The sequence below is a fragment of the Melospiza georgiana genome, chromosome Z, assembly GCF_028018845.1.
Source record: "Melospiza georgiana isolate bMelGeo1 chromosome Z, bMelGeo1.pri, whole genome shotgun sequence".
Classification (NCBI taxonomy): Eukaryota; Metazoa; Chordata; class Aves; order Passeriformes; family Passerellidae; genus Melospiza; species Melospiza georgiana.
This window is the reverse complement of record NC_080465.1, coordinates 3484417-3497780: the sequence shown is the minus strand read 5'-3', so window position 1 is coordinate 3497780 and position 13364 is coordinate 3484417. Positions and strand designations below refer to the sequence as shown.

At 43.0% G+C, this 13364-nt stretch overlaps 1 protein-coding gene across 1 annotated transcript; it reads right to left on the bottom strand.

Moving 5' to 3' along the window:
• Positions 1 to 1523: 1523 nt before the first annotated feature.
• LOC131095870 (ketosamine-3-kinase-like) lies at positions 1524 to 10294 on the bottom strand. The gene is made up of 6 exons (XM_058044002.1): positions 10086 to 10294; positions 6798 to 6949; positions 5349 to 5440; positions 4851 to 4933; positions 4325 to 4447; positions 1524 to 3637 (listed from the first exon to the last, which is right to left on the bottom strand). Exons 1-6 carry the CDS (start codon positions 10224 to 10226, stop codon positions 3299 to 3301), a joined length of 930 nt encoding a protein of 309 aa, XP_057899985.1. The 5' UTR covers positions 10227 to 10294; the 3' UTR covers positions 1524 to 3298.
• Between the last annotated feature and the right edge of the window lie 3070 nt (positions 10295 to 13364).

The window sequence follows — 13364 nt, the reverse complement described above, 5'->3', positions numbered from 1 at the left end:
AAAGCTCCCGTGGAACACGACGAATGCAAAGAACTGTATAGAAATTTAGAGAAAGGATTATGCTAATTCATCTTTTAAATAAAGGAGAAATCTCCTCAGTGCAGACCAGGTGTTTTTCTGGAAACCAATAAACCTCATTCTCCTTCCTGTGATTTTGGCTGGGAGATTGTTTTGTGTTTCTAGCAAGTGTTGACTGTAATTTACATTGTATCAGTGGTACTGATGAAGATCAGGACAGTAATTTTTAACAGCATTTCACTGTAAATGAGTCCTACCGTGTTGTGCAGAGGATTGGTCTTAAAAAGAAGGAAAAAATTTAAACTCATTTTTTGCGATGATGCTGAATTTAAAAACAGGATCAACCCATATGATGTATTTGCAAAGTGCACTGGCACTCTCAGGTATAAAGTTTTGAGCCTTTAAAGCATTATTGTAACCCAGATCCTGTAACATTTGTTCCTCTAATTTCTCTGTAACGATAAGATTCTTGGTTAGATGGTGCTCCAGCTGCTGAAAGGAAAGAATCATATGCTGGGTTGCAGTGGAGCATGTGGGGAAAGGAATAAAGTGGTTTGGCAACAAAATAATGACAGGAAATAGAGCAAAATCTACATCTGCATAATAAAAGAAACCCTCAATCATTTTTCTGTTTAGTTGTTAAACAAAACCAACCCCCAAATAAACCAAACCTCAAATAAAACCATAAGTAACTGAATATCTACCAAGAAAAAATAATAAGGCTGTTGTGATTGTGGTGTGGCTTAGTTACCAGAAAAACGTTTTCCCTCTAAAGCTTTTTGTCACATTCAAATGTGACACTTCCCACCTGCTCTGGCTCCTGTTGGAAGATCCCAGCAGCAGTTTTAATCACCAGATCTATTTCGGAAGAGCACTGAAAATGGGAAGCAGGAGGAAAACCAGCGCTGGAGTGCAACATTTGTATCTGCAGGCAGTTTCTGCAGCCCGAGAGGGGCTCAGAGCCGAGGGATCCAGGACAGATTCCTGTCACATTCCACTTCTCTGCCTCTCTACACCTCTTTGGATCTTGCTGACAGCAAAAAACAGCTTTGAAAAATTCAGCACAATATCCTTACATTAAAACTCTAAACACAATTGTTTCTACCTGCATAACTTGCATAAACACAACTTTTCTTCAACCACAAAAATGTCTGGATTCAGTTCTATTAGGTCTGAAAGGTCATCCCTGAAGGGTTGCTGTTTATCAGTAAGTTTACCCCAGAACTACAACTGACAGAAAATCCACTCTCATATTCATTTTCCCCTGCTAAAATGAAGAGTTAAATGTATTTTAAGAAAATTAACATCTTGACTTGCCCTGTAATGAACATGTAAATTTTCCTCAGTGACACACTGCTCCAAACCAATCCATGACCATGCACATTCCCAGAAACACCTCCGGTGATCATAATTTATCCAAGGATCTTAAACAGGTCAGAGCAAGTAACTCCCCAGGAATAAACCACGATGTAAGGTTCTAATTCAGAAAACAGTGACAACAATAATCAACTGAGAAACCTTTTATTCAGGCAACAAGGTAAAAGTAAAACCTATTCTACCAAGCAGATTTTTTTCAGCAGAAGTCAAACAGCCAGTGAGAAAAGCAGTAGAATTAAGGAAAGTAACTCCAAATACCAGTGTTCTCCAAACTTGTTTGGAGATTTTGTGTAAGTAACTGCAATTAGAAAACCCTCACTAACCTGCCAACACCCGGTGCAAAGCAGTTTTAGTTAACACAAGCCATTCCCCAACACTCAAGGTGCATGTTAGAGCCATGCATCTCTCTCACCTCCCTGGCAGGCTCGCACAGCAGCACACTACCAGCCTACATCAGAAGGGCACAAATCCAGGGTTACAGCCACAGTCTGGAACTATCTCCAAGGGCGTCTGACAGGGTCAAGAGCTGCTCTGGCAGTTACATGTCACCTTCCTTTGGTTTCTTGTCTCTTACCACAACAGCCACAGCTTGCACTTGGTGGGAACTGCCAGGTCAGTTTAGGAAAGGAAGATTCCCTTGCTTTCCAGGCTATCCAGACAAGTACTGAGCCCAGAGGTGTCTACACCTTCCCCTTCCTGGCGTGTCTGAGACCTTTACACAGAATATTGTGAACAGTGCAGCACTCCAAGCCTGCATTGGAACTCTCACCAGCACAGGTGTACAAACAGTGCAGCTTTGCACTGGGCACATTTGTGGTCCCTGTGACACAAATGCTGTGCTTTACTGATCCTTGTGCCAGAATAAGGTTCATAAACTATTGTGGATTATCAGAAAGCACAAGCAGTAGTATCCCCTTAGAATAAAATTAACTGATAGGCATTCCTGTGGAGAAGCAGAGGGTTACAGCTTGTGAGCCATCCCAGGAGTCTCCCCTGACCTCCTTCCCCTTTTAAGTAATATTTTTATAGTCGTCTTTGTGGGTGTGGAAAACACAAAGTGCCAACTGACATTGTTTCATTATTAGGTACATTTTGACTGATTTTAGTCATTCATGTGCAGGTTTTATTTCATTAGAGAACACACCTCCACAAGGTGTGTACGTGCAAAGTGTCTTACCTGGAAAGTTCTCTCCGAATGCCCACGACAAAAGCATGACCCAAAAAGGAAGAGAACTAGTTCTGGTGGAAGCAGAATTGCTGTGGATATTGAAGCTCAGAACAGCCTACAACAACTCCAGGAGGCATCCACAGTCTGCATCCAATGGAATCAATCAGCAGAACTCTGGAGGGCTCTTAAAAAGCCTCTGGACCCAATCCTAAATAATCTGCTTAGGCGGGGAGGTTGGACTAGATGGCATTCTGTGATTCCCCCCCAGCCTCACTCACTCTGATTCTGTGAAAATGATTAGCAAGTCCAAATCCCCTCTCACAGTTCCTGTTACAAAAATCTCCTGGACTTTCACGCTCTGTTGTTAATGTTGCTCTCATGCACACAACTGGACACGAAGAGCTCAAAGAGGGAGGAAGACACAGCAAAATGCAGTGAGCAACTTTTAGGCATCTAAAATTGTAGAACAGTCTCACATGCATTCTGGACACTGAGACCTTAATTCACTGTGCAAATTCACTCCTTCCTTAGTTTTTTCCCTTGTGGAGTTATCCCCAGCTATCCTAAAAAGGGATGACTATTTTACACTTGGTATTCAGCAGGAGACACTGGCTCTAGGTCTTTAACAAGGTCAAGGGTCTCACAGGTTGTTTTTAACATCACTACTCCTGCAGCTGCACCACCAAGTATGGGGCTCTCCAAACAACACAAGAAATATTTGGCTTGAGCAGTAATTTACTTTACAAGGTTTCTCATAATGTTTAATGAAGAGCCTCTGTAGCCTGTCCCAAAATGGTTCCAGTGGTTCATGTAGTGGAACAGCTGGTAAAGCTTCAGGCGCTTCTCAAACCCTGCAGCTCTGGGGATTTTACTGTGATAAGCAGAATAGAAAGAACTGCTGAAGCCACCAAACATGCCAGCTATTGCAAGCTCGTACTCTGAATGGCCGTAGAAAGAAGCTGGATCAAAGATAATTGGACCAGATTCATCCTCAGCTACGTTTCCTCCCCAGAGATCCCCATGCAGGAGGGCAGGAACGATTTCCACACCAGTGAAAAAACTGGGTATCTTCAGCTGCAGGGGGAGAAAAGAAAGACATGTAAACCACACAATCATTCACTTCAAAATGTTTATCTGCATACTTGAAGTGTCCTAAAACCCATCATTTAAAATACACAGGACCTGGTCAGCAGAAATGCTGAGTACGTCCAGAGGACTTTTATGGCTCATGAAAGGCAGCAGCAGAATGGTCACCTAAATCTCTTTCAGCAAGAAAATACAAGTCTTGAAACTCAGATATCGACCAGGGTTAGTAACAACAGCCACCAACACTTCATCATTAAAAAGCTCAAGGATGTCTCACCAAATTTCCAAAATGTAGGAGCCAAAGAGCCAATAGTGCAGTCCCTCAATCAGGTGCACACACTGAATGAACAGAGAGCATGCAGGACGGAGCTGTTTATGTACATTTCTCATCAAGAGCGTGTTAGAGGGAATGAGAATATGAACTCCATCCACTATTTCCCAAACAGTCAGGCAAAATGCTATCTGGCACTAGGGAGTTCACTCTGGAATGTTAGCATAGGGAGATGTGGCAAATCCCATTATACCTTAGAAGAAGGGCATTTTGATCCCTAAAATCTGGAGTCTCTTACCCACAGAACCTGGTGCAAACCAACAAACAACAACTTTGGCTTACAAAAATAAAACTTGAGTATACCCAGCTCTCCCAACAATGAGAACTGAGGGAATTGCTCCTACCTGAAGCTGTGACCAAAGTTCTCTTGCTTCTTTGTCACCTGATTTCTTTTCAATCATGTCCATCTGGGGCTGGATCCTCTGTCTAGCAAAGAAGGCCACCCAGTCGCTCTGCCAGTCGTTCACCTGAAGGAGCAGCACTGCAGATGTCAGTTCCACACCACACAAAAGGCACACTTGCTTCTTTTTCAAATAACACTTTTGAGGATCACACAGTTTTTGTGCTGGCACCATCCAGTACAGTAAATGCTATCATCATTTAATCAAATGTTATCTTAGAACACTAAATTAGAGGAATAATTTTCTCTCAGTGATTAAAGTGCAGGAAATTGAAGAGCTATCAGTGTCCAAAGCACTTTTAAGTGATGTCCAAAACACAACCTTCCTTAGCAGGCAGAACCACATTTTTTATTTTCATGGCTCCACAAAAATTCATTTATTTCCATTATGCTAACTTTGACCTTCTGTATCACTGAAGGGAAAACAAAATAAATTTAAAATTCTATCAGTCTGAGAAAGTACAACCTACCTGTGGAAGATACCCACAGCAGGTAACTGTATGAAAGCCAAACTGGTCCACAAACTGGAGTTCTGATTGCCCTTGACCTTTACCTTTCAAACCAAAGACAAAAATTCAGCAACAGTGACATAATACTGAACAACACAAATGAACCTTTAAAACCACACAAGAGTAAAATGCTGCTTCTACTGAGAAAAAAAAAAATCGCACTTTAATTTTTTTTAAGGTTACAATGTCGTCGTTTTTTAAAGTTCGATGTTAAGCAGCTATATTCTGCTCTTCAAAATTGTATTTTGAGGTTCTTTATGCCAAAACTGAGTATGTGTTTTGCTTACACAGATCCAAAGAGTGCAAACAAAAGCAAAAAGAATCCCTGCCTGGGTCTGTTTCATCCAAACCTAGTCTCATGCTATCTTCAGGGGAAGATGAACTTGTCCAAAAGCCATTTTAACTGCTTTGTAGAATATTACCAACTGGTTTAAATTTGCAAACAGCTGTGTACTGTACCAACTATGCTCCCTTCTTTCTTCAGCTTCTCTCCAAGTTTCTGGTTAGTAAGGTGAAGATCAGCCAGCTGACTTCCAAGCAGTGCTGAGTGTCTAAGAAACAAAAAAGTAACGTGAGTCCCACTGGCACAGGAACAGAATCAGGGCTTGATATTCTAGGAGTTACCTGAACAGATCTATCAAGTAAATAAAAGCAGTTCTACACCTCTTAACAAAATATTTTTTCAGTGTATTCCAGTTATAAACACCTTGTCTGCCTAGCAACACTGCATATTAGCAAGAAATGTACTTACCTGGCTGTTTCTGACATCGCTACTGAAAGTGAAAAGCATAAATTTACTAACAATGAGAAACTACCAATTCTAGTTTCTGTGTGACATCACTTGTGTAAGGACTCTCAGTAAGATATGTGTAAGAAAGAATGCACAACATGTTGTGCTTTTTTTTTTTTTTTTTAACTCTGGTAAACTGTGTTTGGGAAACAGAACCAAAATGCTGATCCTTTTCCTTCTACTGCTGCTTCCAGCTGCTTTTCTCTAACATGCCTAAATGCTCAGAGTCACAGGAGCCTAGTTTATTACCTATTTTTAATAAAACTTTATCCTCTACATGGTTCAGAAGAGTCTTGTAGTAATTACAAACAGATATTACAACCAGTTGCCTCCCATATTAACAAAATTGTGTTCCTTTTATGCCTTTGACCTTCCTCAACTTCCCCTGTTGTCCAGGCACTGTCATTTAAGGCACAGTTATTTCTTCAATTTGTTCCTGTTAACACAGGGAATCTGCATGGCAAAGGTACCATTTTTGACCCCAAAACAGCAACATCTCTGCCCTTTCTCTTGGGACTCAGTGAGGGATCTTCATGAATTAGAAACGCTGCCAACAAGCAGGATGAGGGACAAGATTTAAACTGGCAGCAGAAGTTCTGAGAGAAATTGGTCATGATCACCTCCCTAATGGAATCAGACAGATGAATTCATCGTGTGACCTGTTCGTCAGGGTCAAAATGGAAGGGTCAAAAGTTTGTAACTATCAAAATGAAGGTAAGAGCTGAAAATACTGAAATCAAGATTAATTGATCTGGGAAAGTGCCTCTGCACAATCATGCCAAGCAATAAAGTAGTGGTTTTTATATAGAGGGCAAGTACACAAAACAGGTCACGAGGAGAGTCATTTTCCTCTCTGTGAAAACAAACCTTACTGTAAAAATCACTAATTACCTAAGCAAACAAACCCAAAACTAACCAAACCCCAGACTCAGCTTGGGATGTACAATCTATTTGCTAGGTGAGGCATTATGAAGTATTTTATACAACTCTCTGCTGTGTGATTTCCCATACTGTTCTTGACTCGCTTTGGAAAAAAACTGAACCAGGTTCCCCAATGAAAACAAGTGATTAACACTCATAAGAGCCAAAATTTCTGGTTAAAGGAAACACTGTTTTACCTGTTCAGGCTTCGCATGTCCAAATGCTCCATCACAAACGCAGTAAGGCCCCCAGTGAGGTCAAAGATTTTCATGGGTTGAGGCACTTTTATTGTCTTTGTTTTCAGGATGGCTTCCAGGCTTGCCATTTCTCCCTCAAACATTCTTCTGGCCTGCCGGATATTAAGGAAAAGCATTAGTGTCTACAAGCATCAGCCACACAAAGCACTTACACAAAATCAACTGATTTTGTAAAACTTGCATTGAAAGGTTGGAGGAAATGTTTACTCACACACAAAATACAGACAGGACCACACCATCAGACTTGATGGTAGTTTTACAAATACAGTGATTTCACTTCATAAAACAAGTGAGTGAAAATGGCCTAGGTTCTAGAATTCTCTATAATTCAGAAAGTCTGTTTGAACTGAAGGAGTGCAAACTGCTTAGACATAAAGTCTGAGCTCCTTCAGCTGTGCCCCATCAGAGCTTTCACCTGAATGCTTTTCCATGGTGTTTCCTTTCACCTCACAGGGGAAGGGCGTGGGTGGCAATCAGCTGTAGCGGCCAAATGCCCCTTATCACACTTGCACAACCCAAGCCACCACCAACTGCATTTGCTTGGAAGATATTCTGAATTTGGGACCAGTTTCTGCACCTGCTACCCACAGCAAGGAACATCTACTCTCCCCAGTTCCTCCTCTGAGACCAGGGACACTCATCACATGAGAAATGTTTGTCTACAAGAGTCAGGCAGGGGCTGTAGAAAGAGCAGGTGGGAAATTTAACATATCTGGCAAAAGCAAAAGCAGGGAAGTAGAATGAATGAAATACAAAGAGAATGCTAGCCCTTCAGTAATGTTCCATGCAACACAGTCACAGGACAATTTGCAGTAGACATCAATTAAGAGGCAATCACAGAATGATCTGTGCTGCAAAGGACCTTAAGACATCCAAAACCACTACCCTGTCCCATCCCCTGCCCTGGGCAGGGACACACCTCCCACCATCTTCAACCCCTGTCCAACCTGGCCTTTGGACACTGCCAGGGATCCAGGGCCACCCTGCGCCAGGACCTCACCCCGCTCAGAGTCAGGAATTCCTTCCTCCTATCTGACCTAACCCTACTCTCTGTCAGTTTGAAGCCATTCCTGTTTCCCTGTAAAAAGTCTCTCCCCTCTGGCACTGGAAGGTGCCACTGTGTCTCCACAGAGCCCTCTCTTCCGCAGGCTCAGCAATCCCAGCGCCCCCAGCCTCTCCTCGTGGTGCTCCATGCCTCTGACCATCTCTGGCCGTCCCTCAGCCCCAGGAGCATCCACAGGGAATCAGGGACTGCTCTGTCTCTGTCCAAAGCACCACCCTGGGCCACGAATTGCTGATGCACAGCAGCTGCTGCTCGCACAGCACGGCGTTTACAAACTTTTCCACAAAGTTTGCTTCAATCAGCGCTCAGGATCCACACACAGGCAGCAGCACACAAAATGAAACTGCTGAATAGAAAATCCATCCAGATCTCTTTTTTCCCCCCCCAAAGCCTCATTTTGTAGCTCGTTGGATTGTGCAGCTAAATACAGAATGGTGTATAGCTCTAAGGAAGGGCTACATCAATTCAAACTCTCTTCTGTGAAGCAGGATAACCTTCCTGTGTTATCCCATGTTGCCACCCCCATTCAGCTCCCCAGCTTGATCAGAAATTGTTGAGAAATTTGGAATAGATAAAAGTTGCACGCATACTTTCAAACACATTTGCTTGCTATGAAGGGCAAATACAAGTTTTGACTCCTGTTCTGCCACTGAAGCTATTTCTCTGATAAATACAAGTATGGAGTATCTTTAAAGTAATTCCACTCTGTTTCTGCAAAGGATCCTAAAGAAATAAGTTGTCTTGTATTTACCTCTACCAAATGCAGGTATCCACCTTTGACACACATTCCAGATATTGAAAGGACAAAGCAGAAAAGCTTGAACAATTATGGAAAAGCATCACTTACTCTTTCTTGTGCGCAGGGAATTAAAAGTTTTAGTTAAAACCACAGAAGGCACACACCCCCTCAGCAGACAATTCTAGGTTGCCTTAGCCCCTGTCACAGCACTTGCAGACTCTGTTACACACTGTGACCCTTGGAGGTGACAACAGCGTGCCAGGGTACGCCTCTAACAAAATTTACAAGCAAACAAATTGCTTGTCCTGGACAAGCAAGACCGATATCACAACCCTGTCCTGCCTCAGAATCAGTCAGGCTGGAAAACACCTCCCAGACCATCCAGTCCAACCTTTGACCCACCTGCACCTTCTCACCCTCAGCACAGCACAGCACCAAGTGCCTCGTCCAGGTGTTCCTTGGGCACCTGCAGGATCTGGGACTACACCACCTACCTGGGCAGCCCCTTCCAATGCTTAACAACCTTTTCCAGGAAGAAATTCCAGCTGAGAATAGGTTTAGGTTAGACATTAGGAAGAAATTCCTGACTGTGAGAGTGGTGAGGCCCTGGCACAGGGTGCCCAGAGCAGCTGTGGCTGCCCCTGCATCCCTGGCAGTGTCCACAGGCAGATGTCCACCCTGAGCCTGCCCTGTCCCAAACTCTGCTGCTGTCCCTGTTCCCTGGAGCACAGCCCGACCCCCCCTTTGTGCTGTTGTGAGGGCCCCAGGACGAGGTGAGGGATGAGAATTGACTCCACGTTCTCAGAAGGCTGATTTATTATATAATGATGTTATATTATGTCAAAAGAAAATTGTATATTAAAACTAAAGAAAGAGAAAGGAGACATCAGAAAGCTAGAAAAGAATGAATAATAAAAACCTGTGACAGAGTCAGAGAATCTGACACAGCTGCCTGTTTCTGGTCATTAATTTAAAACAATTCACATGCTGGATAAACAATTCTCCAAATCACATTCCAGAGAAGCACAACATGGAGAAGCTGAACCTTCCCAGCTTCTCAGGAGAAAAGATCCTGGTGAGGGGATTTTTCAGAGAATATCACGGTGACACCCCCGGCTGTCCCCTCCTGGCAGGAGCTGTGCAGAGCCACAAGGGCCCCCTGAGCCTCCTTTGCTCCAGGCCGAGCCCCTTCCCGGCTCCCTCAGCCTGTCCTGGGGCTCCATTCCCTTCCCAGCTCCGTTCCCCGCCCCGGCCACGCCGCAGCCCCTCCATTGCCCGTGTGAGGGCCCGGAGGCGCCGCAGCCCTCGAGGTGCGGCCTCAGCAGGGCCGGCCCAGGGACGGGCCCTGCCCCGCTCCTGCTGCCGCCCCAGGCCTGGAACGCTGCCTGCCCACCCCCGGCAGCCCCCCATCCCTACCCCGCCTCACCTCCGACTGGAAGTTGGTCTTCACGAACAGCCGGCCCTGGTCCGTGTCGTAGCTGCGGCCCTGGCTGATGCAGCCGCTCCCCGTGTGCCCGGTCGGGCGCAGCAGCGTCGTGCCGAGCGCTCGTTTCAGCGCGTCCTCCATGGCGGCGGCTGCCGGGGAAGGGAGCGGGCGGAACCGGGCGGGCAACGGAGGGAAGGGACGGGGCGGAACCGGGCGGGCAACGGAGGGGAGGGACGGGCCGAGAAGGGGAGGGAAGGGACGGGTCGAGAAGGGGCGGGCAAGGAAGGGAAGGGACGGGCCGAGAAGGGGAGGGACGAGGCGGGCGAAGGGCGGCTGAGGCGGTTGTGGCCGTTAACGCGCCCGGCTGAGGCGCCCGAGGCACTCGAGCACTACCGTCAAAAGATTCCCTCGTTCTTCGTATGGCGATTGTGAAAAGTGCATATTATGTGGCTCTACGCAGATGTTCGCTCTATGTGTTTTGATGTATTGATTAGTAGTGCCGTACATTAAAATTAACATTTTAATGATGTGGTCTTGTAGTTAAAAGGTAACTTTTGTAGTTAAAATAAGAATTATGTTAGTGAGATTTTTTTTTAAGGAAGGAATGAGGCACTCGCACCAGGTAGCAGCCACAGGGCACCTAAATCTTTCAGAAAAAGAGAATTTTTTGCCTTCTTATCAGAAAAAACTAACTTCTTCCCGCCTCGAAGGCGCTGTTAGGATTAAGAGGAAGAAGTCGACAATGACCAGATAAATATTAAAATGAATATTATATGTGTTGTGTTAGAAAGTTATGCTGTATTAATTCTTTTAAGTAGCATGTTAAATACAGTTCTAGGTTATTACAAAATGTTAAAATAGAAACTATGCTATGTAGGATGCTTTTTTCCTAAAGGAAGGACTCGCACCAAGATAGCAGCCACAGGACACCTGGTTCTTTCAGAGAAAGGGAATTTATTGCCCCATTATCAGAAGAAACGAATTTATTTCCGCCTCACTCAACAATGAAGACGCCGTCAGGATTCAGAGGAAGAAGTTGACACAGACCAGACAGAATTCTGTATTTAAATAGAATTTATGCATCATGTATGAAGTGTATGAATAGGCAACAGGGTATAGTTTTTAAGGGTTAATCCTCTGTTAACGTGGGTCCTTTTTGAGGCTCGTGCTGCCCAGAAAAAGGTACCCGGATGTCCGTAACTCTTTGTCTTTATTGTCTCATATTGTCCTAATTGAATTTGTCCAAATTATTATTACTCTAATTGTATTACTATTTTTATAGCCATTTTATTACTATTAAACTTTTAAAATTTTAAAAACAAATGATTGGCGTTTCTCACACCAATTCTCCCTTATGTTCAGTTTTATTCTTCTCTTAATTGCTGAACAATTCCAAAATTGTTCCACCAATTACAAAATAGTTGGAAGGGACCCACGAGGACCATCAAGTCCAGCTAGAGGCCCTGCACATGACATCCCCACTCTCCCATGTGCCTGAGTGCATTCTCCTACAATATTTTTCTTAAAATCTGCACAGCTGCATAGTAAAGCTACTGGATCTTCAGGATCTACCGATAAATTTATTAGATAAAGCCTTGAAGAAAGGAAAAGAACAGGAAAAAAAAATCAGCTTCAAATATTGTAATAGGCGACAACAGAAGTAGTTACAATTTACAAAGTTACAAACTGTAATGCAAAAGTTTGATGCTAGTTTTCATAATCTTAAATAAATAAACTACAAGATTAAGTAATGACATATGTAATCTTACATGCATTAACCTAAAGTTTTAAATAAATAAAGTGCACTTGATAGACGTGTCCTGGCTGAAGCAGATGATGTGTGCCAGGACTCTGTTCGTTGTTGCAGAATTTCTGTATTAGTCTCTTAATTTAAAACACACTGTTGTGCAGACTGGCATCCATTCTTCACTTCACAATAGCCAGGGCTACACTAAGAATGAAAGACAAAAAGAAGATTAAGGCATGTACACATTTCTGGGGAGTTTGGAATCTCATGTTCTTCCGTTTGAAGCAGCACCAAAGACAGCTCAAGTGGGTGGAGTCTGAGGGCTGAACAGAGTCTTTGGCTTCGTTTTTGTGAAAAATGCGGATTTTATGATTGGCTTTCCGCAAGCATTAAAATGAATATTATATGTGTTGTGTTAGAAAGTTATGCTGTATTAATTGTTTCACGTAGTGTGATAGAAAGAGTTTTAGGTTATAAGTAAATGTTACAATCGAAACTCTGCTAATGTAGGATGCTTTTTTTCTAAAGAAAGGACTCGCACCGAGATAGCAGCCACAGGACACCTGAATCTTTCAGAGAAAGGGAGTTTATTGCTCTCTTAGCAGAAGAAACGAACTTCTTTCCATCCCGCTCAGCCAGGACAAAGCCATTAGGATTCAGAGGAAGAAGTTGACAATGACCAGACAGAATCCTGTGTTTGAATAGAATTTATATAAGCATCATGTATGAAGTGTACGAATATGCAACAGGTTATTAACAGTTGCATATTGTTTTTAAGCACAGTTGTTTTTAAGGGTTAATCCTCTGTTAACAGGTGTCTGTTTTCAGGTTTATGCTGCCCAGAAAATGGTACCCGGACGTCCATAACTCTTTGTTTCTATTGTCTCCTACTGTCCTAACTCAAATTCTCCAAAATTTTTATTACTCTAATTATATTGCTATTTTTGTAACCATTTTATTACTATCAAACCTTTAAAATTTTAAAAAACAAGTGATTGGCGTTTTTCACATTTTGCAAAATCAGTGTCACCACACCTCGAGTCTGAGCATCAGTGGGAATTCCTCATTATTTCCTTTTGTCTCCTGGCATAGCGACAAGGAATAACAAATACAATAGTGTGAAAAACGCCAATCATTTCTTCTTAAAATTTAAGAAGTGTAATAGTAATAAAATGGTTATAAAAATACTAATACAATCAGAGTAATAAAAATTTGGACAAATTGAATTAGGACAACATGAGACAATAAAGACAAAGAGTTACGGACATCCGCATACCATTTTCTGGGCTGCACGAGCTCAAAAAAGGAACCACGTTAACAGAGGATTAACCCTTAAAAACTATACCCTGTTGCCTATTCATACACTTCATACATGATGCAGAAATTCCATTCAAACATAGGATTCTGTGTCAATTTCTTCCTGTGAATCCTAACAGGGCCGTCGAGGAGGGAAGAAGTTCGTTTCTCCTGATAAGGAGCAATAAATTATTTTTCTCTGAAAGATTTAGGTGTCCTGGGGCTGCTATCCTTTC